The sequence below is a fragment of the Aplidium turbinatum genome, chromosome 10, assembly GCF_918807975.1.
Source record: "Aplidium turbinatum chromosome 10, kaAplTurb1.1, whole genome shotgun sequence".
Taxonomy (NCBI): domain Eukaryota; kingdom Metazoa; phylum Chordata; class Ascidiacea; order Aplousobranchia; family Polyclinidae; genus Aplidium; species Aplidium turbinatum.
The window spans coordinates 14,239,099-14,266,686 of NC_137481.1; the positions used below are offsets into that span (position 1 = coordinate 14,239,099).

Below are 27,588 nucleotides of genomic sequence, written 5' to 3' on the forward strand. Positions count from 1 at the left end.
GAATGCCTTGCTCAAGCGCACACTCCGCGAGTCGAACCAGCGCCGCTTGATCTTGAAGCTTCTTTGTTCACGAAGTCACGCGCTAACCAACAGCTATGACGACATGACCGAACAAAAATGGAGAAATAGTTTTAAACCTGCAGAGTTCACCGCAAGTGGAAACGACGAGTAGTTTTGGAGTTATCAAAGGGCTGTTGATATCACATCTTTGGGAGCTTAAGAAAAACGTTATATTACGTTACATAGGCTGGGGTATGGAGAAGTCGAAAAAAGTCAAGAAAATGGCGTCATCCCCAAGTACTGGGGATGACGGCTGTCGACTAGGAAATCCGCTGTCGACTAGGAGAGGACATAACAGGCTGGTTCCTAAGCTGCACATCAACAATGAAGAGTTTTTAATTCACTACACATTTTATTAAGCAAATGATCATGCACAAAACGCATTGTAAAGAAGCATGAAGAGTTGAAACAGCCTATAACAAAACATGATTGCAGTCATTTCGCCATGCGTACCTTCGACTCCACGTAAGCTGATGGCCACATCTGTGGTGAACGCTCGAATGTAGCAACTGTTAACTGCAGCATCTAAAACACACACGCGGGAGCACAATTTGAAGCTCCGGCTGTGCTTTATAAAAGGTACCATTAAAAAATCCCCTTTGAGCAATAAAGGAAAAAGGCAAATAATAGCTAAATTAACTCATCGGTTTGCCACTGGCTGACTTGGCGCAGAGGGTTAGGGCGGTGGTAGTCATTGCATTGACCTGGGTTTGATTACCACCGCTGCTATACTCATTTTTCTTCCGTAATTACTAAACACAGTTCGAAGGGGATTTTTTAATGGTACCTTCTCAAAACTTGCGCTCCGGCTGTGCTTGACAAGAGCTCGTGTTACCGCAAAGAAACCAAAGCTGAATCTGTGTGTGTATCAGCGTGGTAAGTTTGCGAGAACACAAAGCTCACGGAACCGTTAGTCGCATTTTAACCAAATGCAAGCGCCATGGAATAACAAAGCACGGAAAACAACATTATGTTACGAAACAGTATCAGATGGAGAACAGCGTCGTGGCCCAGATCGCAAAAGTTGTTTTTTTCAACGTCGTCAGGTGACTTTTGAAACGACGTAAAAAGGGAAACTTATGCTTGCTGGAGATATCATGGCATTACTGCAATACAAACAAATATTAGTATTTTAAATAGTTCATTCAATCACAAAGGTAAGAGTCGCATGTAAAAATAAAAAGCATTTTGTCAACTGAAACTTTTCGAAAGTCTTGTTTGCAGTAAAATTTCAACGTTTCACAAATGTTTTGGCAAAAGCTGACCTTACAATGCGACAGAAATATAATTAATTGGACTTAGCAAAAGGAAAAGCACGTTCAGACCGGATCGAGAAGAGTTCGCTGTCAATACAGAGCGTCATCAGCACAAATAAACGTTCAAGTACATTTGAAATCGGGTTATTTGTCATAGTTTGATGGGTCAAACCTAATAAATATCCCAATTACGTTTTTATATGAAACTGCTAATGGGGTTGCAATTAAAACCTAACTATCAAAATCCGTTCTCTTTTTCGTAGACGTTGAATCGATGCAAAAGACGGTTTTGGAAAGCACAAACGAACGGCAACTGGGGTTTTATTCAGATAAATAAACTGGAAGAAGCTACTTGCTCTGGTAACAAAAGGCGAGCGTTTATATATGGATGGGTGGCCTAAAAAAATAATTATTTTGGAGACTGCATTTGTACACACCGTTTTGTTAAAAGACCATTGTAATCGAGTTGAAGTATTGTGATATACCTGAGTTTCAGTTCACCAGGCAACGAATAAAGAATGCAGTTAAAGATAGATGGTGCTATTTGAAATTTTTCACATTCTGCTTTGAGGTAAAGATTTGGTGGTTTTTGTACGTCCACGTTAAAATGCCAAATAAAAGAAAATTTTCACAGTGTTCCGTCTTTTCGGGCTTGCATTTAAACATCTAATGTCAATTTGATTCTTTCCAGCAAACAAATCAATCGGATTTTACATTATTAACTTCTGTAGTCGGGACTAATTTGCAACCAAGAGTATTTGCTGGCCAGGTATTGGTAGCACAAAAGAGTAAGACTCTACCCTGTGTCAGTGAAGCTTGTCTGGCTGATTCTACTTGGGTCATGTTTAAATTTTAACATATGAACGCGAAACTCCAACACTGCCAAAGCATTTGGAAGCAGGAACTAGAAGATTACTCTTGAAAAGAAACTATAGAAAAAAAGTTGATTAGTTTTGGTTCATGAAAAAACTGATAGGCTACCGGTACGCGAAATTTTTTTCCCACGAGATTTCTGTCTCATTTACATATGTTGGTAAAAGTTTGTATTAAAACCGTGTGAATGCAGCATTTTCTCGTTGGCACGCTTGGTTCAGTGGTTTCATCCTCCGCCCAGTAATCGTGAGAACGAGGGTTCGACTCCCGTCGAAGTCAAACTTTTTTTTCTTTAAATTAATTTTGCGGTGCACAAGAGCTTTTCAAAAAAAAGTAGGGTTAGGGAAAGCTTATATTTTATTATTATTGCTGAATTTCATTGGCAAATAGTTATTTCGCTATTTGAATCAACCAATCTCTCAAAACACTTTCGGAAAATCTTACTTTTAGAGTGACTAGAATCAATGAGACAGAAATCTCGTGGGAAAAAAAATTTCGCTACCGGTACAAACAGTTAAGAATAAAATTTCTTTTTAGCATTAATTCAGTCGGAACACACGCATATAGACATTGCAAATTGCATATAAAAGCAAAACTTTGGAAACGGTCATTCTTAGTAAGAAAATAGTATGTTATATACAGGTAGATCTACAATACAATTACTTGCGTTTTACAAATTCAATTTTAGCACGAGTCACATTCACAATCATTAGTCATCAAGAGGACTAGTTACGGCGTCATCAGCAAATCGGTCAACGCACTTACAGCTTAGTCATCAGCAGACCACGGCAAGGCCTGATTAAGGCTCACGGGGGCCCGAGGCACAGCTAAGTTTAGGGGCCCCTATTGGCAATCGCTTTCGATGCAGAGCAGGAGTGCTCAACTGTTACTGCAAAATCGTTACACAATTTGAAATTGTTACTCAAAAATAACAAGTGTGCACATACTGGCACAATAACTTTTACTACCTACGCCTATGGTAGAGGAAAGTGCTATGAAGTGGACCGGCTGATAATTTGGACCACTGCTGTTTTTTCAATGACTGAAGTAAATAATTTCATGGTTTGTGAACAGCTTGAATTAACCTTTCTTACTGACCTACTGACCTAGTTTTTACTACTGTATTTCAGAATTCAGATTCAAAGGATTGAGGCTTGAGCTAGTTCTTTGTTGTTGCTAGAGGTTTTGGGGGTCTGCCATGTTATTTTGCTGGTCCAAACTATTGAGAATTTTTCAAATATTGCTACAGTTACAAAAGATTATACAAAAGTAATCTGCAGGAGAGGCATTGCTAATGACTATCTGCCAAAATCTTGAAGAAATGTCCACTGTTTAAGTTTATTAATTCTAAATGATACCAAGCAACATAAGATTATGCTAACTGTAATATGGACCACCTAACTGTTTGGTGATATGGACCAGTGGTCCAGGTTATGGTCAATTGGTAGAAATTTGTTTCTCAGTAATGAAGACAGGCATAGAAATGAAGTTCCATGAGATTTATGCATTTTTTTTTAAACTTTTTAGAGTGCATCATAAAATATATTTGTAACTTGCTTTCTTATAGTGATAAAAGCTACTACCAGTAATTTGCATAATCACTAATGATATAAACAATTTGATTAAATTCTGATGACATGTCTAAGCATGGAAATTGGATTTAAATGCAGGAAATGGATTTAAAAAAGCAGGAATTTACCCCATTAATCCTCTTGTATTTGATGAAAGTGATTTTCACTCAGCTGAAGTTACTGACAACTGACAAGCCTCATGAAGTAGACACCTCTCCAAACAATGTATCACCGCTGATAATTGATGATCAAGATATGTCTACTCAAGATGCAATTTCTCGAAACATTTTACCTTTGTTACAAGATGTGGTAAACATTGAGAAAGTGGCAAAAAATTCTATCATGTCAACAGAATTAAATGCTGGAACTTTAGCTGATGCACCGTATGAAGCAATCTCACAAGCACCAGGACCATCGTCATTGAGTGTTAAGAACTTACAATCTTGTTCAGTTAGCATTTCATGCAGGGTATCTGTCGAGGACATTATGAGCCCACTTCTAAAATAAGTTACAAAGGGAAGAAAACGTAGAAAAACTACAAAGGCTACTGTGCTGACAGGTATGTCACACAAACATAAAATCAAGTTCACAGAAAAAGCTAAACCAGCAAAACAAGTGAGAAAAGGCTTAACCTTTAAGTTTTCAAAAAAGAAAAGTATTCCAAGCAATGCTGCTTCTGCATGCACTTGTCTTGTGTGTGACGAGTCCACTGATGAGGATTGGATTCAGTGTTGTCAGTGCAAGAAATTGGCCTATGAAAGTTGTGCTGATATATCAAATGCTCATTTTTACTATTGTGACAACTGTGCCAACGATCAATGATTTGAAACTTGTTTGAGATGGCTATCATGAACGTTTCAGACTATTTTTATTTATTGAGTGTTTGTGTTCTATTTCATGCCTTTGAACTTTGACTTCCTTGATATATTTACTTTCACATGACAATGGTCCATATTACAGTATGGTGGTCCATATTATGAAACAGGGTGGTCCATTTTAGAAACTGAGTTGATAATATGGATCACTATATAAAAAAAATAATAATGTAGTTCTCTTTTGTGTTATGTTTTTTTGATTGGAATTGTTTTTGCAAACCAACTAGCCTGTAACTAATCAAATAAAGTTAGTTTCACCCCAATGTTGTGGATCTTTTTAAAAATATTAAGATATTTCATTAGGTGGTCCAAATTATAGTACTTTCCCTACTAATGTAAAAAAATGGGGGCCCCCAAAACCAAGGGGCCTGAGGCCTGTGCCTCGTGTGCCTCATGGTTAATCGGGCCCTGGACCACGGGCAAAGATGATGTGATGACAGAACACTTTCAAAAGGTGAAGTGAACAAAGCATATATTTTCACGTATAATATTCACTTTCGCTAAAATAAAAGAAATTTTGTCGATAAATAGGCGAGTACTTAGCCTTGTGCTGAAAGCTGGGAAGAGCATCATTGTAATATTCGCTCTATAGCTACAGAGGTTGATTATTTTCTGTCCATGAAAGAGAGAAGAAGTTAACTGCAACAAGCAGAGGTTCGCAATCGGATGGTGAGAATCAGAGTGATACCAGGTAGCAAAATTCGTCATCTTTACACTGAGTCAATGTCCGCACACGTAGAATCAATGTAAATATGACGGATTTTGCTTTCTGGGATACTGATGAACACGATATAGGCTGCAACAAGCTAGTCCAGCGTTTTATTTTTTCCACAGTTGACCGGCTATGTGTACAATGTTGAAATCACTTCAAGAGATACTAAACCAAACTAATAACACCGGCAAGTAAATAAATAGTTATAAATATACAATTTAGTAAAGACTTTTCGTTGATGAACTTTATGAGTGATGCAATATACCGAAGACAAGAGCGCAAAACTTCCAGACATTTTTTCAACTGACATATGTATTCCCAGCCGAGTAAGGTGAGGTCAAACTAGTAAGTTCAATCAGACTGGTACCTGAACATGCTTGGAATATAAATTAAATAACTCACTCACAACACACTGTTTTGCAATAAACAAAACGCACACAAGACTAATGAGTGTTTCGCCTTTACAGCCGATGTAGTTTTAGACAACGCATCTTGTAAATCAGTCCTTTTTTAGTCGTCTTCAGAAGTGGAATCAGTGTAAAAAGGCCTGATTTGCTAGCTGGTGACTGTCGAGATCTTGCCACCAACTTCTAGCCTGCAAATAAGTTATTTTTTACATTGCTGACGTCAGAATACGTTGATTCAATGTAAAATAGACTGATTTGCTGACTGGGCAAACATTGTACAAGACATGTTTCTCAAAGTGTGTGAACTGCAACACACAGCAAAAGGATCGATTCGGGGAGTGTACCGTTAATGAGTATGAAAGACACGTGACCGATATGATTTTAGAATGAAATAAATAATTGTGTGTATAAATGGAGACGGCTTTCAGTAATCGCCCATTCTTGATGACAGCGAGTCTCTGAGCTAATCGTTACCAGTCAAAACCCAGCATTGAGCGACAAGCCAATGCCTAAAGTGTGGCGACCTGATCCATAAAGCGAAAGTGCTGACAAATACAAAAAAAAGATTACAAAATTGCATCGTTTCCAAAGGTCCAGCATGTTGAACCTGCGGAAGGCAAACGGCACAAAATAATGAGAACACAAGTTGAAGGGAACACAGTGTGTCAGTTATATTGTTTCAATACTTTGTGTCAACAACACAAAAATGTATAGTGTTTTGGGGGCAGCAGCAGTTGTGATGAGAGAGAAAATTTTCTTGTTGCGTGGGAACTTCACTTTGAAACGTCATATCCCAATGACATTTCAACATCAGCAAAACGTTATATCAATGTGACGATAGACGGAGATTTTGGAGAGAAATAAACACCATAGGTAGCTGGAAAGCGCATTTGCAAATCGTTGCGAGCAACTGACTGATCATGGACTAAGAAACAAGATATTTTTTATCTGAGAAGTTGATTGTGACGTCATCCGGTTCTGTAGATATTCTTGATACCTGAAATACAAAATCTCACTTAGATTATAAAAATTGGCTTTTTTCGGTAAAAAGAGGACAAGTAGAAGAAATACTAGGCCTGGTGATCGTGAAAGCCCAAAACTCTATCAAGACTGGCAGAAAAGAATCCAAAAACGCAGATAGCGCAGTCAACATTTGCCCAACTCTGCAAATAAGAAAACTTGGCCTTCGGTTTTGTCGATTCGACTCTTAGCTTGTGTGGCTGGGCAACTTACTTCAAGTACAGAGCTCACAGGCAATAAGACTAAATCGTGTCAGTTCCTTCTACAAGCATGGAAAACCAAATTAATTAAGCTTGCACCATGCTTTCTCAGTCCGGCGATGAGTAGTTTCAAGCTGAAATCATAGTTACATCACACAAATCTTTGTCCGCTAATACGACAGCGCACATCACAAGCAACCAACCCACCGGTTCATAGACATGGCCGGATTCATCTGACTCTTGCGAATCGGTTCGATCCAGCGTGGCGCTTCCGTTGCCGAACTGCGACTCGTTGATCAAGTGTGAACGCGAGTTATTTCGCGGAAATTCCGTCTGATAGTCGCCGCCACCGTTACGGCCGTTTTGCGTCGGAGCTGTCGTCGTCGTCTTGCGGTAGACAGGATTGTCGAAGTTGCAGCTCTGCTCCATGGAAAGGCGACGATGGCGCCGGTACAGCACAACCCCGGTGATAATAATTATGAATAAGCATCCTGTCGTGCACAAAAAAAAACACAGAGTGAAGCCGTTATGAGGCAACTGCAAGTCAAAATACTACAACGGGATGGTATAAAACATACATGCACACGATTAACTAATAAAAAATTTGCAAAGTTAGCAAAATAACAGTCTAATTCCCATCAGTGATATTCACTCCTAAGTTATAATGTATTTTCACTGTTGTCTCACAAACGTGTTGTTGCTTATTGTTTTAAGCATAGGTTCTTTACCAGGATCCACGAGTGCATGTACCTCGTGGGAGTACGAAGCACCAAACTAGGCGTGCGAGAAACGGTGTCAGACTAAAGGGGATTTAGTAAGCGATCTAGAAGATAATAAGTAGGACAAGGGCTATATGCGCACCGGAAGATACAACCATGTAGCGAACTCCGCCAGCAAAGCAGTCGTTTGTTCATTAAATCAACGTCTGCGGACAATTGACTTCCTGGTTGGGATATACCCAAACTAGAAGGATTTCCGTTTCACAAGTTTCAGCCTGGCACCAAAATCATCGATTTGGACGAGATTGTTTCTCAAAACCGTAAAATTAATGTCAACTTAGATAAGACATCGAGTAAACCGGTGTCGAGTTAAGCGGATTCTACTGTGCTATCAACAAAAGTAAGTAACCCCAGCCTAGATGATTATTCAATCTTTGCTAAATACTTTGTCCCGATTTGAAGGGATCACTTAGTGCGGTAACGTTTTCAAAATAAAAAATTCCACTTTTATTGGAAGAAATTTCGATTATCAATTTCTAAATCGAATTCAATGTTTTGAGAAGGTTATGGAATTCGAAATAATATTTAATGCACTGCAACTATTTATGTTCAGTTTAAAATCAAAAGCAAATCTCGGAAAGAAATTAATTACCAATTATAGCAATGCCTATTGCGGCTTTGGTGCCAGTCTGCATGCCTTCCTGGTGCAATGCAGTGACTACATTGGCGGAGGATGTCGTCGTTGTGTCTTTTACTGTACCTGAAAACAAATGGTGGATGTGTTGGTATAATATTTGTAAATTTGCACTCAAACTACACAACTTGTGAAGTGGTCACAACTTCATACTGTTTACGAGAAATACCATTTTATTTAAGAAAATAGCAAAAGTGGGGTAATAGTTACCGATGGTCACATGAGCTTTTGTGCTAGTTTGCTGGCCTGGTTGAACAGGAGTGATGACATTTGCGGTAGATGTGATTGTTCTTGTTGTTGTTACCACTCCGTCTTGAAACAAATGGTTCAATTGCGTTCAAACATATTTGCAAGTAAAGAGCGCATGAAAAATAACGAATAAAAAACTTCACACCTACAAACACGATGCCACCACTTAGCTACCAAGCGCGTGTCATCACCCCGATGACTGAAATACAGGTGCAATGCTTTATCAAAGGAGCTACGGGTGAGGCCTGAGGAAAACGCAATGCAGAAAAGACACATTTAATATTAGTACAACTCTTCGTATGGTGAAATCTTGAGGATGGAGTGATCAGGTGCAGAGCAACGGTAAGAGAAAACTTGAAACTCATTGACAGAATGTCTGCATTGCTTGTTAGCAAGAGCAAGGTTTAACTTTTAGCAACAACATTAAAGTACCAGGCCTTTTGTGAGCAGGAATCATAACTATCTCATGATGATACGTGAGGATGATCGATTATGATCATGAATCACACCATATTCTTTCATTAACCAACCCAGAGCAAGCTGCTAAAATTTCTCTCTAAGCAAGTAGAAAAACACCAAAATATTCTGTACTTTCTAACGCATGTGTGCTCAGGAAAAGTTTAACACAGACTATACATCCGCAGCCGCCTCAAGCAAGCGAATATCCAATAGATGACTGCTTTAACAGTTAGCAGCCTGATAAAGCAGATGGAAATTCTCATAAAAGTTTGTCAGAATAATTAGTCAAGAATAGATGTAAGCGGCTTGAGAAAGATTGGTCGCAGTTTGGTACCGAAAAGAAGTTATATATATAAGTACTGCTTGCCAAAATTAAAAGAATAAACTAAAAATGGTATTCCGAACAATGACCTCACATCGATTCTTTCTACTTGCCAAACAAATAGGGTCAAAAACATGAAGATGCCATATAACTTAATGTAAAAAAAAGAAACATAAGTATTTCTTTAAACATTTCCACTCAATGTTTCACAATGTCATGTTTTGCACACCAGAGGTCTTGATTATTTGAAAAATGAACACATTATATCAATTAGGTTTTTAACAAACACAACGTAGAATCTCACCATTTACCAACCACCCAAAATGCCAAACCAAAGTGCAAACTACCATCAAAAGAAAAAAATTGTAACTGAAACAAAAATAAGACTAAAGTGGATGCATGCAACACGCGCCTTAACCAAACCATCACCAAAAGCATGCCACCATGTGAGCTCACGTAAAAACCACAGTTCATATAAGTTGGAGTAAACATGGGTCATTGAAACGTCTTGTTTTGTTGATATTCAATTTCAAATCGTGAAAAAACTACCGTTATTTGTTGCCATTTTCAAATCAAAATTTGAAACATAAGTTGAAATTCTGGCATACTTCGTCGTGTGGTCAAATGTTAGCAACAAAACAAAAGTCCAAAACAAACAAATAACCACCTATGGTCGTTGATGGGTGAGGCTGAACTTGTTTCGTGGTCACAATTGCATCAGCTGAAACTATTTAGTTTTGTTTAATTACAAAAGTTGTCGATTAATCAACTGAAAGAAATTATGAAAATTCCATCGAATTTCTCACATAAGAACATCAGCATGACAAGCAAGTGAAATTAAGCACCAACTTATCAGCTTGCAAACAAAAATCACGTCAAGATGACTATTTCAGGTAATCAAAGAACGTTAACGATATCTCGCATGCCAACAAGTCCCATGAAACATTGAGTGCATGGAAGTATGAGTTGCATGGCGTTGGTGGATTACAAACAGATCAACAATTCAGTTTCATATAAGCCTAAAACTCAAGAAACGCTGGACTAAGTCAAAAGTTTGTAATGAAAACAACGATTTCCGATGTTGGTAAGACTACAATTCCAAGTTACGTTGGAAAATAAAAGAATTCTATTCAAAACCTTGATGCCGCAACAAAAAGATGAAAAAGAAAGATAACCAAATGTATCGCTTTTATCTGAATTCATTGCCGACTGGATGCGAATTTACTAAAATAATGCGGCAAAACCAGGAACAACAACAGCAATCCCATTCATCTTCCTACCTTTCGTGCAGCGACTGCTATCAGGGTTCGTTCTGACGTAGCCATTGGGACAAGCGCACGTGTACTGACGAGATTGTGCGTCGTTGGACGGAGCAGGGAGGCACAGGTACTGGCAAACGTGCTGGGCGCAGTGAGATACATCTGAACGCATAGTTAAACAAGTAAATAAGCTACTTCTATAGAAAGATAAGTTTTGACAATTAAGTCGTTATGGCGCTAAATTTCTCTGCATACCAACCCTTGTGCAATGTGCATACTGAACGAGATGAGTCAAATGGGAACGCAAACGCGCACACCGATAATAATTTAAATTTGAGATTCCACGAGCAAAGATTTACGAATGAAACGATTGCGACAACACTCGATACAATAGCACATAAAGCATTCTCTCCGTGGAAAAAGTTTCAAAACTTAAAAAACAAAACATGCCCTGATGGAGAGTCACTTACAATCAGGCTGGGTGCTAGGGTGGTCAACTTGTAGATCCATTGGCGAATGAAGTTCTGCATCGATGGTCACGATGTTGTTTCCTGTCAGTTTCTTGCAACTCTGCAATTTGCGAGAGCCTCTGTCCGTCCAATAAACTGGTGATTGTAAAACGAAGACGATCGGTTATATATTAGTCGGCACTCAACACAAGATTGGGCACTCGCACAAACTACGAAGCAAGCATCGGCAAATGTAATTGATTTTGTGGCTGCAATTATTGTTTAGTTGGTTGAACAGTTTCGTTTCCACAATGGAAAGACTCGACCACTGAGCAAATTCTTTGACAAACCAATTGATAATTTGCACTTTCAACATCATATCGACATTGAAATGCTGTATAAAAGGAATCACTTTAGATAGCTCAAAAAAGGTGAACTTTTAAGCAAAAGAATCTTTTAAATAAAATTCAATATGAGAAAACAATGTTTATTACTCCTGCTTACCTTTGTCGTAGAAGAGAGCAATGCCAAACGGCTCACGAAGGTATTGCTTCATACTCAATACGTTCTTTCGACTTGAACCGTCCAAGTTGGACGATGCTAGCAAATGCAGCTTCGCATCCACCCAATATATCTTGCCATCTGTGTAATCTGTAGACGCAAGGTGGTTCAATCACAGCCTCGGCATGTTTCAACATGGCAACCTTTATGTTTTTAACTAAACGCTGAGCAGGTTAACTGCGTGCTCAAAACAGGGACGGCTTTGCGATTAATTTTAAGGTAAATTCCATTTTAGACAAAAACACCTGAAGAATGTGATTTGAATACGTTAAACGTGAGAAGTCCTGTGAACCCAACACCAGCAATCAGCAAGATAATTGAAAAAGTCGCCTCGCTGCGAACTTAGCCAACAAACTAGTTTTGGTTAAGTACGTAGGTCATGGGGGGTGCACACTGCACAGGTCTCATCACAAGCAAAATGTTTAAAGAAAACGAAGTAGTATTATCGCTAAATAAAGCAGTAACGTTATCGCATATATTTTGAAGACAATAGTTACCAATTGCCAATCCAGTAGGTAGAGCTATATTTTCCGTAACCACAGCAGCCCGGTTCTGACCATCCAGTGAGTATCTTACGATGCTAGAGGCAGCTGGTGCAAAGGCACAGACAAACAGGAAGCTGAAATGACAAATAATGTGCTGGTATTCAATAATAACGCAGCAATATCATAGTTGCGGTACCCAGTCAGACAAATCGGTTCTTTTTTACATCGATTCAATGTCTATGCTTATTGTCTGATTTGCTTGCTGGGTATTTTCAGCGAAAGATCAATAGTAATCTCTAGGGCCATTTTTACTTTGACCTAAAAACAAAAAAATTTTGACTTTGTTTTTATCAAATTTTGACTTTATTTTGACCTAACGAAATTGCTTATTTGTAGAGGGCACAGTTATGCCTTGAATTGATACCAGTTACCCAAACATAATATTTTGTCGATTTCAGACCCAAACGTGTTCAATAAAAGGGGCTTGTACAATAAAAGTTTGCCTTGATTGCGATGCTTGTTGTCGCTCCAATCCAGCTTAAAGCCTGGTCTACACTACAAAATATTTTGAGCTGAGCGTGGCTCATTCTTTGTTTATTAAACACAACGCTTCTCTCGGCAACAGCGCCGCCGTCGGCTTGAAAATGTCTGGTCATCGCGAGCTTTTTTACGCTCTGGAGAGATTCGCTTGACCAAGATTCTGGCGCAAAATTTAGTTTGAGCTCAGGTCTTGGCATTTTGTGGAACTTTGGTGGAAAGGCAGTTTTAGTTTTCTGGAAGGATGGTACTCTGTTTCAGTTAATAGGTTAGTTGGTGTGTGTAGATAAAAATTAAAAGGTTAGGTTTAAAAAAGTCTTACATAGGCCTACTTAGCTGTTAGTTTGGTTAAGGTGGCACTTCGCTAGGCTTTTGGTATGATTAAAGTTGGCCTTCCTGCTAGTATGGTAGTCCTACCTCTTAGACTGATTCAAACCATCTTTAGTTGTTGGTCAGGTTCAAGTAGCACTTCACCAGGCTTTTGGTCAAACTTGGGTTGGCCTACCTGCTAGCCTTGCATTGATTGCAGGGTTCAACTCTACAAGTTATTCTGGATTATTTTCAGTTGACCTATTGCACTGTGTCAGTACAATGATGGATGCGTTTGATTGATAAGTTTGAATCAATTGAAGGTGAATTTCCAGTCAGATGACGTCACCAAGCAGAAACTGACGTTGTTAACGTTGTTGTTGACGTTGTTGTTTCTCTCTTAGCGCTTGAATGCACACGGTCGCAAGATCAAATTTGCCAGTGTAGACAGCTTTTAGTCAATCGAGGCTGGACAATGCAGGCGTTTGCGCTTTTCGGGCTTGTCGTGTAGACCAGGCTTTATGGAGTTTACTTTTCCTGTGGCTTTCAACAAAATACTTTATATCGCACTTCATTATAAACTCGCAAAAACTGCACCTCATATCACCCCCGGGAGTTGCATTAAATTCACCAGGAAAATCTCGACAAATCTGTCTAACCTTTGCTGAAGACGATTTAGCTTGCTTAGGCATTTTTGTATTACAGAATGTCAGTAAGCTGTTCCTAAAATCCAAACTGTTGATCTTCGAAAAAACCACGGACGTTAGTGAAGAGGAAGTGTTTTGTAAGAATGATTTAAAATAAACAAATGAAACCAAGCAACCACACGGCATTTAACATAATATATTAAACTGAACATAAACTATCTACGAACGTTTTCTGCCATACACATGTTAGCCCTTTTCAATTGATACCAGTTTCAATTGTATTTAATTTTCAATTGTACACGACATTTGCTTGTGTTCAAATGTCGTGTACAAGTTCACTTGTTCGCACGACGCGAACCGTACATACATTGGTATGTCCACGTGGCATTTGGCCACGAGAGTGAGGGAGCACTTAGATTTAACTAATTTGAACAGAAGAAGTGCCATTAAAGACCATATTCGATTGCCAATCATGTTTAAACAACAAACCATCCTTGAAATCTTTTAAAGTTTTGCGTAAATGTTTGACCGAATTTGACATTAAAATCCACGAGGCTTTGCTAATAAAATCATGCAATCCTAGCCTCAATACGCAGTTGTTTGCCGCAGGTGCTTCTTATTTGCTTAACGTCTTTTCTTAATTCATCATATTCATATGATGCGTGTTTGCCTCGCGGAATTAACCGCCATGTAATGTTCCTTTCTCCTCTGCTTTGCCGTTTCATTCTTATGCATTTCGTTTTCAATCTAGTGTGAAGATCAGTTATTTATTTCAATGTAGATGTAAAATCAGTTATTTTTTCGTTACTTGAAAAGGGCTAACATGTGTATGGCCGAAAACGTTCGTAGATAGTTTATGTTCAGTTTAATATATTATGTTAAATGCCGTGTGGTTGCTTGGTTTCATCTGTTTATGGTAGAAGAAAGTCAACTCTTTACCAAAATTGTATTATTTAAAATACGTAACAATGAATAAACAAAGGACAATTTGCAATAAAAGTTACTGCTGATCCAATTGGGCATTGTGACATATTTCCTGCTTTTGTGGGTTAATATGGTTTAATTGTGTCGCAGTTACTGATTTACAATGCTTCTACAAGGATTTTGACATAAATTACTCTCAAGAAACACAAAAAGTTTGTCAAAAGCCATAATTTGACAAATTTTGACTTTACTTTGACCTATAAACTTCTTAGAAACAGTCCCCTAGGTGCTGAAAACAACTTTACTCTTTGATTCGTAGACAGACGAAGTCCTTAAAAAATTTTGACGTTATTGACTTTTGCGGGTCCTAGACTAATCTCTTTCGATCGGTGAAAGTTGATACTTTTTCCTGATGGCAACACTGAGTTTTAGGGGCAACAAAACACAGCAAAGTTATCACAGCTTGAAACAAAACAAAAACAAGCAGATTTTATGATTCCAACTCACCCCTTTCCTGGGTGGACAGCGATGGAACGCGGAGCTACGTCGTGCATGTAGACGATCGCGGTCGGCCACGATCCGTTTGTAAACGAAACGGATATTCTATGTTGCGAATAGTCGGTCCAGTAGAGGTGGTCGTTTATCCAGTCCACAGCGAGGCCGACAGGGCTTCGAAGGTGATTCCCCGAAACTAGAGACGTGATCTTACTAGATCCCGAATCTTTGTCCATGGACATGCTAAGTAGAAAATATTTGAAGGTCATTATGACAAGTAAGTTGCAGAACTAGCTTCATCACAACTGATAAACGATCTACTTTGTAAAAATTGAACTTCGGGGATGAAGCTCCCAAAAAACGGGCTTGATCTTCAACATCATAAACTTTTGAAAATTCACCAGTTTCTAATAATACAAATTACGGAAGATTCGTATTTCGAGCACACCCAGAATAACATGCATATTATCTCGACTTAATCACCAGGTGCTAACAAATGCATGTAATTACATGTTTCCCAAATTTACTGAGCTATTAACAATTTCTTCACATTTAACATTTGATTCAGGCAAGTATATCACTTACAGAGTAAAATAAGAAAAGAGGTCGAGGAAATACAATAAATACTAAAATGAATACACCTAAGTCGTGCAATAACTAACTTTCAGTATTCAACTAGAAAGGCTGTCCTTCAAGCACCGGTACACAATCTTTTTAAACTAATAAAAAACAATTGAAAATATAGCTGAGATTACGTTATTTGCCAAACCAGAGGACACCAATTATCGCCTCAGAATGAAAAAAAACTTTAAAAACATAACTTTGACACCATGAAATTAGCACATACAGCATTAAACATGTATCACAATACGCAAGTACAATATTATTAATAACGATCTTCACGAAACCACCCATACAACCAAACAAACACCGCAAGACAGAGAAAGAAAGGCGATACAAATTAACCTAACCGCAAGATCCTCAAGACAAGTGCTGAGATACAAAGATAACACGAAATACAAGAGCGCCTACTTCAAAACTAACGAATCGACACCGTCTGTTCTAATTGGCTGACAGCATCTTTAGCTGAAAAGTCATGCGCTCACCTACCAATCATATTTTTTACATTGATTCAACGTCTGCAGGCGTTGAATTAATGTAAAAATGGAATGCTAGGACGAGACCCGGTGAAACGAGGTCAACGCATATCAGATTACCGGCACATACTACGGATTTTCCAACGATTCAACACGGCAGTGCGTGTCGTAGCGTGACACTGAGAGCCAGGCTAAAAGCAGCAGGAAGCTGAAAACGTGCCAAACTATTCGAAATGCGTGGCCGCCACAGTAAGTATTTCTACCGGCAACAAATCAGTTGTTTTTTTACATTTATTCAATGTCTACAAACGTTGCATAAATGTAAAAAAACGACTAATTTACTGTCTGGATAGGTAAAGAAAACGTAGGCCTGATTGTCCGCAAAACGAATGACAGTGAAGATGGATCTCCACATTGGTCGATTAGAATGCACTTTCGAAATCGAATAATATAAACTGAAATTGTCTGTACAATTTGGCCATGTTGGATAGGATTTACATGGCTCCACAGAATCGCTGCAAGACTGATAGCATAAAAAACACATTCAACCAAGCGGCTGTCATTTCCAGTAAAATCGCCGGTTTTCAGAAAAGTCATTTCAAGTTCATGTTAGACATTTGTTTTCTATTTACTTGCAGCAATGAATTACAGCACCCACAAACATACGCACAGCTGATTAGTCCATACACAAACCATGCGTAAAAGCTGATTTGGCAAAAAAATTAAAGGAATTGATTTCCGATTTAGTACACACATGTTGTGAAAAGAATTAATCGCAGCAAGTGAAAATGTTTTGTTACTGGCTCAGCTTGAACTGGTGCAAAAGGTATACCTGCATATATTAGACGGTAACGAGGAATGCCTAAAGCTGTGGTCCTTCAATGCTAGATCTGTTTTCTTTAAATGCGGTCTTTAAATTAAAACAATTAATTAAGCGAACGGTTAGGAAGTTAGCCTGAAAAAGGCGAATTAAAGAGTTGTATGAAGAGTCACAAAGATAGCACTGGCGCCCAGTAAGGTAAAATAAAATGAAAAGCAAAAATCATTGATATTTAATTTTCATCAATTGTCTGACAGAAAAGGAAGTGGCAACATTCCTTTTAGCATCATGCGATACATACCTGTTGATAGTTTCTTCGCGAATATCCGTCCAAAATACGATGCGTTTGCTCACGCTTAACGCCAAGCCAGCCGCGTGGTTGAGTTGGGCTGCTATGACGGACATAAAGTGTTTGTCCTTTTGACTGCTGAAAAATTATTTGACGGGTCAACATAGCAAGACATAAGTGAGTCAAAACTTGTTATAATACTGAGTCAGAGCGATTAAGAAAGGATAAACATTAAACAATCACCTATAAACGTTGAGATTGAGAATCAAGCTTCAAAAGTTACTAAAAAAACTTGGGACTGAAAATTAATCTACATCATTAATACCTGTCCAGGTTAATTCTCCTGATATCAATTTTGTCTGAAAAGACGATGGATAGAGCATTTTTTCCCACCACGCCGGCGTTTGCTAGCTTACACTTTTTGTTGTGCATCACGTAACCTTCGTAACAAGCACATCTGTAGGTTCCCTTCTTGTTGATGCATCTTTGTTCGCAACCGTGCTGGTCCGTTTGGCATTCATCAATGTCTGCAACGTACAGGGATGGTTACCGAGCATCAAATCAGTCGGTTTTTTTTACATTGATTCAAAGTCTGCAGAAGTTGAATCAATGCAAAAAACGACTGATTTGCTGTCTAAGTAGGATGATACTGAGCAGTTGGATTGTTCTTATTTTCAAGTGAGATGCTTATTTCATAGCCTTGATGTCATGGCAGCACCGCAATGCGTCAGAAATTTGATAAAACTAAACTTGAATTTAAATGAAGACATTTTTATTTAACCAGCCTACAAAACGCTGGCGACGTTGAAATAACGTATGAAAAAGGCAGCTAATGCTGGCTGGATAAAAGCGACGATTTTTGAAATGACGATCTTTCCACTATCACTGTGATTCCCAGCTAGCAAACCATAACTTTTTATACTGTTTAGACTTTAGAGTATAGACGTCGAGTCAAAAAAAGGACTGTTTTGGTGACTGGAATACGATTCGGCTTGAGGAATGTACCACTCCTAGTTATATAAGAAAGCCTTGTCATGCGAAACAAATCGATTTCACGCACTCAAGCACGAAATTCTAGGATTGTGGTGATCAGGCGTAAAGCTGAAGGTTGTGCGCCCGCAGTAGCTGAAGCAAGCCAACCAATAAGATACGTCATAACAGTGACGATTAAGTTTCACTCAAGCAACAGCGTTGAAAAAAAACTAACAGAAGTACGCATGAAATACATCACAACAGATGGGAGGTTACTGATTGGTGAAAGCGAGCTACAATTTAGTTATATTACCAATGACAAAAATGCAATAATAAAACAACAATGAGGCTGCAACCGAATGGATAAGTTATAGTGACGTGTAAAAATGACTTTGATACGAAAACGCGAATACAAAAATCAAAGCAGTTGAAGTACAAGAAATAGCAAAAAATGAATAGCAAATGCGACCTACCATCACACATTTTCCCATCTGAGTTCAGGGTATAGCCTGGCGAGCACATACAAGAATAGCTGTAGTGGCTGTTGACGCATATGTCCGAGCAATTCCCATTGTTTTCCGCACATTCATCAAAAACTAAACAACATAAAATGTTGTTTTATATTATTGGAACTCTTCCTTACGTTCGTTTGCATTATAGGGTTAACAACCAAGCACAATGAGCTTTATTTGAATCGTTTTGAGACATAAAAAGATGCGCCGTTTGTAGGATCACGATCTCCCGCAACGGACGTAGATCTGATAAAGGGCGACTACCCAACAATAATGATATTAAACGCTGATTCATCAACTGAAATATTGACCATAGTAAAAAAAACTACACATTGCATAACACTCACAGCATTTGTTGGGACCTTGTGTTTCGTCATCACCATGGGGACAATTGTGATGGTGATTGCATAACTGAGATTTGTGGATGCATACACTGCTGTTTGAGCACTGATAGCTCGACGTTGGATCGCAATCTACATCAATATCCAAGTGTTAAGCAAACTAAAAATCCGAACCTGGCTTGAATTGAAAATTTACAAAAGGAACGATGACTTCAAAGTTCAATCTTGTTGAAAAGAAGCAATCTTCCTGGCGTCAGCACTATCTGACTACTCACTATAGAGAAGCAAGCATTGTGTTTCGCTAACCATACCGGTGTAGCCTCCACACTAGTCATTAAGACTTTTCCAAAAACATGTGTTTCTCGGCAGTCGAGTGTAGCAAGAACTGACAGCGATAGACACGTGTTTCGCTGGGCTCATCAGTATGCCACTAATTCGTGCCACATAGTTCTCAACCCCTGCCTTTGTCAGTCAATTGAATCCTTACCTTTTGTGATTCAATTGACTGACAAAGGCAGGGGTTGAGAACTATGTGGCATGAATTAGTGGTGCGATACTGATGAGACCAGCCATGGCCAACTGGAGATGCGGCCTGATTTGTAACATTTTGCAAATTTTGATTACAGCTACTGCTGGTGCTTGACTGACATTTTTTGAGATGTTTTTACTTTTTGCGGTTTCCTAATGACATAAAACTTTTTTGTTGCCTTGGGGAAGCTTGGTCCTTAGCAAGCAGTAGCAAATGAGAAAAAGTAAGTTGAAAAACGCAAAATCAAACTGTTATTGAAAAATTAACAGTCTGACTAAAATCTTCGAAATCAAATTTTCTTTGTTTTTCAACATGTGAGGATGTTAAAACCTGTTGTGTCATCTGGGGAAAAGAGTAAAGAAAGCGTAAAAATCTAATTTTTAGAAAAATTTATTTAAACGTTTGCCCAAAGTTAGAAAAATCTGGAAATTTCCGCAAAATGTGACAAATCAGGCCGTATCTTTAGGTGGCCATGGACCAGCCTAATGGGCGAAACACGTGTCTATCGCTGTCAATTCTTGCTACACTCGACTGCTGAGAGACTTCAAACTTAGTAAAATAATTTTTGAAATACTCAGTTAATACTTAAATATATTTTTATATTTGAAGGATGAAGCTTTCCTCCTTAGCGAGTTGATCGCCTCATAAAAAAAAATTAAGACAGCATCAAAGCACTTTGTCACTTAAAATAAAACGTTGAGACATTTCAATTATCACCTCCAGGAAAATGACAATGTGATTCATCCAAACCATTGGTGCAATCCTTCTGTTTATCACAAACACTATCCAAGGCTACACATTGGCCGTATCCGCAATCAAACTGGTTTCTTTCACAATGCGCTTTTGATGTGGCTGCACAAAAATTCGAGATAAATTACCGCCAGTATAATTAACGTAGTTTGTTTCCAAGAAAACCGAGTCTTTTACAGAAATTGGTCACGCGTTTAAAGCAGAGCTTCTCGCACGGAGATAACCCCCTCGGGGTTAGTAATCAAAAACACACATTCAATGAAACAGAAAAATCAGACTGTATAGTCCAGGGATGGCCAAATAATTTTGGCCATGATCCACTACCGCTAAATTTGACAACTTAGAGATCCACAATGAGCTGAAGATGTGCATTTTTCCATTTGTACCATACAAAAAACATGCAATTATTTGTGTACATCTAAAACAAGGCGTGTGCTGTAATAAACAGGCCTGGTATTAGTGAGAAAAATGATGAGTGGGCTTTGATTTTACAATACTATCGAAACGTGGTTTCCTGCTACTTACAGCGATTCTTACAAGTTCATGAAGATGAGTATTAGTAAGTCGTGTTCTATGGTTGTTTTTCACAAAATTCATTGCTGAAACAACGATTCACACAGGTAAGTGGAGCCAAAGCAAGTAAGTAGTCTTCTAGCTAGCCTAGCAGTAATTGGGTACCTTTCCAAGCTTACAAGTGATGACCAAAACACATTTGAGTCTAAAATAGAAATCTCATTTCCTTTGAGACTGCACAGCTCTATCTGTATTTGAGGCACCAGTAATGCATACTCAGCTGTAAGGTAGGTTTTCCAACTGCCATTAACATCAGTGGACAGTGGATGTGACACAAGGTCTATGACTGAACTGATTGCATAAAATTGTTGGCGATTCCTATACTATGAATCCCTGATAAAAGCCTTAAAAATATATATTATGTAGCGATCTGTTTCCGACGGCCCTCCCTAATATATATAATACATAAAAATATATATAGGCCTTATAGACTAAAACAAAAACAAAAATTTAAGCAAATTTTAAAATAAATACTTTGAAATTTTTTTCAAAGCTAACTTGAAAGATCCACAAAAAAAGTTGAAAAGATCCGGAACCGGATCGCGATCCGCCATTTGGCCATGCCTGGTATAGTCCATGGACAAGAGAGAGAGAGAAAAAGAGAAACACGCTGAACAAAGATCACTATTATAAGTTATGATTGCAAAGAACAATGTGGGCAAAAAAGAACACGTGAAAAATGAGGCAGACAAGGTCGAATGATGAAAGATGCGATGGACAGAATGAGATAGAGAATAGGAGTGAGGACAATCGTTAAAAGAAAATAATCGGCTACCCTCCCGTCCCTTACAATTGGGATAAAAACCGGATATGAAAGATGATGTTAAAGTCGTTCAAGATCCTTACTGCAATTAAATTCATCGGAGCCATCCGTGCAATCATCGTCACCGTCGCAGATCCACGAAAGAAGAAGGCAATCCTTCGGCCCGAAGTGGTGTGTTCTGCACTTGAAAAGACCAGGAGGGCATCTGTGAGAAAAAAGGACTGTTGGTTATATAAGTCTTGCTGACCTCATTATGAAACAAAGACGACGTCACACTGCAATGTACATTGAATGTGTGCAATGTATTATTGAATGTTATTTACTACCCAATGCATAACTGTGCACTTGTGCAGGCACAGCTTGCGTTGTTTGAAAGTGGGCTAAAATTTGTTCTTGTTTCAGTATTTACCGCTCAAGAATTTAGGTGAAATTTTCATAATACTTTCAAAATATGAATGACCTTCTCAAGTTTTCATAATCTTAGCGGAGCTTGACATAACATCACGCGCACGCACATTTCCTTTCACGACAGATACACACGATTTTTTCGAAAATTGTTAAAAATTACATAATACGCAAATGCCAACACGTTCGAGCGAATCAATGAAACCAAAACAAAATCAGTTCACGTGATTGCAGAATGATCACCCATGAAGCAGATCAACACTCCAACTTTGAATTTGACAGCGCTATTTCTGTGGTGAGTCATTGTTTGAAGAAACACAACTTTGTTCATTGCAACTCACTTAAACTTATTCTCGCCGCAAGATAAGCTAGCTGAGGTTGACGGCAACAAACAAGTTAAATTTCGGCATTTGTACGTTAAACTAGGTCTACAAATACGTCGCCATGACGTTTCGAAGAAATTTTGTCAGCGAAAGATTAGATCGTTCACATTTTTTTACTTAAACTACGTTCTGGCGGGAACTCGTTTACACAAGGCTATAAAAGAAAGGAGAAACTATGGCCACATCAAGGATGGGTGAAAATCATTAGCCACGTGTATAAGTCATCTTTCACTGAATGTCATCAGTTATCACTGTCCACACACCAAAATTTGAAATTTTACATTAATGCAAAGTCTGCAGACATTGCATCAATTTAAAAATGACGGATTTTGCTGTCTGGGTACAACTCGAATGATCTTCGTCTATAGATTGTTTCCTATGTATGTTTTCAGATGACATTGAGATAAGATATACAGTAAGCCAACTACGAATCACCCAACCAGCCATGTTACTCGCCAATTTAATTAAATGCCAGAAAAAACGTTCGGGTTTCGCATATTTTGCAACCATCTTTTTGGAGTGTTACTGTATGTGCGCAAAGACTAAAATTTGGGTGAGCTACTGGTTCGGAAAACTGGCGATTGCTTTTGCACGCTTATGTACCACACTTGTTCCAGGCCCTTGTGCGTACTTGCTTCCATCACAGAATGAACAGTAACATTTTAAGATACATGAAATCTTAAGTTAATCGATAAAATGACGACGTGAAACACGATAAGAAATCAAACTAAAAATGACAGTTGGGAATCTGCATATACAAAAGGTGGTGGGACGACAATTATCACCTACGCTGCTGAACTGTCGTTTTCCTATTGACAACCTAGTAACTTCTTTGAGCTAATATTGAATCACTTGAAATCAAAAAGGAAAAAAAGCAAGTCAAGAAACTGAAGCAAGTTTAGACTCGACAAATCTCGTTTTCGAAGCAAGTCAATATATGCCAAGCAAGTTAAGTCAACATACGCAGAAGGTCCGATGCATTCGTCTTCGTCAGAGTTGTCGGCACAGTCGGGCTCGTCATCACAAACATATGACTGCGGGATACAGCGGTTCTCCTTCTTGCACTTGAACGTTCCAGCTACACAGAATGTCCGTTCAAAAAATAAACTTACAAATAATAGTCGAGTCTGGGACAGTTGTTAAAGGTTTCATCACAAAACTATTAAACGCTCGACCCAAGAACGGAGTAGGTGTTCGTAAAAAAGCTCGCCTTGACACAATTTGGGTGGACAGCTCCTTTCATCTGATCCATCTGCGCAGTCATCTTCACCATCACATTTCCACTCCCTTGCAATGCAATCTTTATCATCGCATTGAAAGTCGTCCCCCTCACAAGATTGGGCCTGAAACAGTTATTTGAAAAGATGAATGTTGTAACCATGGTTGCAACCCTTAAGCAAATGATGTGCTGGTTGTCTGACCAAGTGAAAATGATGATGGTATCTCTGCGGCCTCGGAGAGTGATTAGGCAGCTACACACAGCAAAATTTGCCACTTATGTTTCACTTCAATGTCGCTACACCCTGAAGCGATGTAAAATGGGCAAAGTTTGTTAGCTGGGATATAAGCTATGTGAAAGGGTACAAGCATACTAAACGTTGTGGCATAACATTTATCAGTTTATATTTTGCTGCCATTTTCAAACGGAATGGCCCGTTTCGGTGAGTCCGATTTGGTGAGTCCGATTTGGTGAGTCCGATCCCTATTCAGTGATTTTTTGAATTTTTTTTTAAATAATTGGGTACCGTAGCCTAATTAATTATCATTGCCGTTTTAGGGTTAGGGGTTAGAGGTTAGGAGCTCACCGAATCGGACTCACCGAATAGTAGCAGACCCATTTTCAAAAAAGGGTGTGGTGCTCAGCCGATGAAAAGTAAAAGCAGAAACGTTTGAATTGTATTAACGTTTCGCCAATGCTTTGCACACTATGGAAATTATACAAATCCTCAGGGCAAATGACGTTCAACACAAAATTTAAAAAATGTAAACGGGAAGTGACGTTCTTATGTCAGTTTTAAAGCAAATAAAATTTAATTCAGTAATAAATTTATAAATTAACTGCTGAATAGTTATTTCACTGATAAAATCTCTTTCTTACCGGGCAACCCTTTTCATCGCTCTTGTCCATGCAGTCTTGGCTTTTATCGCATCTCCAAGTTTTGGGTATACAGCTGCTATTGTCAGCACATTGGAACTCGTCGACTGTGCACGTAGGCGAGGCTACCATTTACATTTGATTCATGAATTACTCGACAGCACTAACGAGTAAGTGAGAACAACTATCGTCAAGTCACAGACTCAAAAATGCAGAAAAGTGTCCAAATTAATCACCATGACGTTTTGTTAATTTGTACCATCAACACTTCGACAAACAATTACGAATACAGAAGTAAATGTAGTTTATGTTGTTGTTTTTTTTCTGTTTACATCACGCGATAAGTGCAAACTACTCAGAATGAACGTTTTTTAGGACAAACGCTGTTGTAAATAAATATACAGTACAGTGCTAAAAGTTATGGAACAAAGCAGGGCAAATGAATCACAGTCGCAAGAAAAAAACCCAATGAAGTAAATTATCACACACCAGAAAGACAATGAAACGAACCCAGCAACGAAAGTGTCAACAAGACATAATTGAATCAAGTTTCGAAACTTGACTAATATCATTGTTGCTTTTGCTTGGTGACTCAGTGACTGGAAAATAAAAAAGACAGTGACTGGAAAATAAAAAAGGGGACTCACTGCAGTTGAGTTCGTCGGAATTGTCGCCACAGTCGTCATCGCCATCGCACACCCACTCCCTTACTAGGCACGCGTCGTTGCTGCACTGGAAGTGCGTAGTGAGGTTGCACGATTTATCTGAAGAGAAAGCAAACGTGTCAACAAAAGATCAATCGTAAAAATTATAGACAGATTTTATATGTTATTTTTCACTCTTTCTGGTTGCCCAACTTGAACAACAGGCTAAACGAATTTGTCAACAAAACAAGGTGGAATCGACAACACAGAACCGCGTGCTATTTATCAACTACGTAAGGAAACACGAGATGAAATAAAAGCACTTTCACAAATAGACACAAATAATTGCAAGGTGACTGTGAATCCTGCTTGAAAAGAATCTGCACTTTAGACTTGAAATGATAAACGAGAATAAGGTATAAGTACCACAATCGAAATATAGCAGTCCAGGACACAACAAGTGCAAATTGAAAACTTGTCTCAAAAGAATAAATAAAAACTTTGCATGTTGAATATGCTATATAGGGATTTACATTTTATTAAATTATGATCATTATCAAAGGATATGCTTTGTTACAACTTTTCTTTTGTCTACATTTTATGAGATATACTTCATAGGTAAACTGGCAATCTCTTTCTGTGCATAATGAACGCACGTTTTCCAAGCCGCGAAAGGTACAACTCATGCCGGTGTAACGGTCCAGGAGTTACTGCGGTCTGAAAGTTACCGTAACTTCTGGACCGCGTATACGCAGTCTGAAAGTTACTGCCAGTCCAGAAGTTACTAAAACAAAGTTTTCAGATTTGACGCTTGCAGCAGATTTGTATAAATGATTTCAACATTGGAAACATGTTGAACTTAAAGACTTATCCACCGTCGCATCTTAACAACATGATTTACAGCAGAAACGTAATTGGGAATGAAGCGAAAATAAGATGAAAGTTAAAAGATGAGTTTTGTACCAGAAGTTGTTGCTGTTTTGGAATGAAATTTGAATTTGTAACCTAACAATTTACGTAGGCTATCATTTTAACCTGATTTGTTTGTATTATACCATTTGAAGTTGTGTCCGTGCCTTACGTGAGTTGGCAAATAGGCTAAATTTGCATGGGGAGGTGATTGACTAGATGACCACTTAGCCTATAGTCTTTTGCTGTCATCCTGATTTTGCTATAATGCAACCTACGATTCACAATGTAGTATTATGAGTGTTTTATTGACTCGTTGTAGGCTATGGCTCTGTTGAAACAAATAATTTAATTGATCATCGCTGCAAACATTTCAAAGTTTAAATCGTGGCTATACGTGAATCGGTGGCATTTAATAAGCTATACAGGCCTTAATATATCGTGCAAAGTTTGCATTTGAAGGCTGACTTGTTAGCCGCTGGTCTTGAGTTGTAGTTGACGAACATAGTCTTTGACTATATTTTATGTAGGCCTATTTCATGAAAGTTAAAACCAAAGTTTTCCAGTGAATGAAGCACTGAGTCTATTTTTGGTCTGGTTTTTCATAACTACCGTTTTGAAGAAATATAAAGTAACTTAGGCTAAATGTAGGCCAACCGGTAGTCAAAACGCCATCAACCTTCAGTGATTAGGCTTTTACGAAAGTGTTGAACACTTTGAGATTCCAATGAATTTCCGTTGGACTCCCATCGAAAACACGTGGTACGAAACTTAAAGTCTAGAATTATGGTTTCGTGGTAAGAATATTTATCCTTGGGATTCATCTTTCGCATACTTGCAGAGGGTTTAATCTACTGACCAAGTGAAGTTTCAGACCATTTACAAGTTTTCCCAAAAGAATTTCGAAAAAGCACACCCACTTACAATAGCAGTAACTTTTGGACTGCTTCTGCGGCGTTGCAGTCTGGAAGTTACTGTCAGTCCAAAAGTTACCAGCGGTGCCCGGCGTTTTCACAATCGATAGAAAAGCGAAAATTGTTTCAACTAAGTGTAATGAATTCATTGCTCTCAAACTAATGCAAGCTTTTCAGTTAACATTACAAAATACTTATAATTATTAATCTGACCTTTTGAGAGGTTAAAAATTCAATTATCTTTCAAAACAAAATTAAATAAAATTTAAATGAAATATTTGGCAACTCTTGTAACTTTTGGCATGCAGTAACTCTTGGACCGCTACACCGGTGCGATTTCAAAGGTTTCGTTTCTATTGCATAAATATGCCTTGGTTAATAAGTAACCAACAGGAAGTCAAACATCTTAACCGAAAGAGAAGTTAACAACATTGTAAATAAGTTAAGTAAACACTCTTAGCAAAGTCAATTGCATGTAAACAAGCAGTGATTTAGTCCGTAAGCTTAGT

General features: G+C 38.4%; 1 protein-coding gene across 1 annotated transcript; it reads right to left on the minus strand.

Moving 5' to 3' along the window:
- Positions 1-399: 399 nt before the first annotated feature.
- LOC145778090 (low-density lipoprotein receptor-like) lies at positions 400-24,700 on the minus strand. The gene is made up of 18 exons (XM_082589500.1): positions 24,616-24,700; positions 23,728-23,860; positions 23,481-23,595; positions 21,813-21,934; positions 20,361-20,495; positions 19,121-19,246; positions 18,735-18,857; positions 17,615-17,816; positions 17,302-17,427; positions 15,096-15,326; positions 12,184-12,305; positions 11,630-11,776; positions 11,147-11,281; positions 10,698-10,838; positions 8,598-8,699; positions 8,346-8,453; positions 7,182-7,465; positions 400-6,751 (listed from the first exon to the last, which is right to left on the minus strand). The coding sequence occupies exons 1-18, from the start codon at positions 24,643-24,645 to the stop codon at positions 6,680-6,682; spliced, it is 2,454 nt and encodes an 817-aa protein (XP_082445626.1). The 5' UTR covers positions 24,646-24,700; the 3' UTR covers positions 400-6,679.
- Positions 24,701-27,588: the final 2,888 nt, after the last annotated feature.

Excerpts from the sequence above, each read along its gene's own strand:
- LOC145778090 (XM_082589500.1), bottom strand. The coding sequence starts at position 24,645 with ATGGACAAGAGCGATGAAAAGGGTTGCCCG. Across the intron at positions 21,935-23,480 it reads GAATGCATCGGACCTTCTGC|ATGCCCTCCTGGTCTTTTCA; the intron begins GTATGTTGACTT and ends TTTTTCTCACAG. Across the intron at positions 20,496-21,812 it reads CTCCGATGAATTTAATTGCA|CCACATCAAAAGCGCATTGT; the intron begins GTAAGGATCTTG and ends ATTTTTGTGCAG.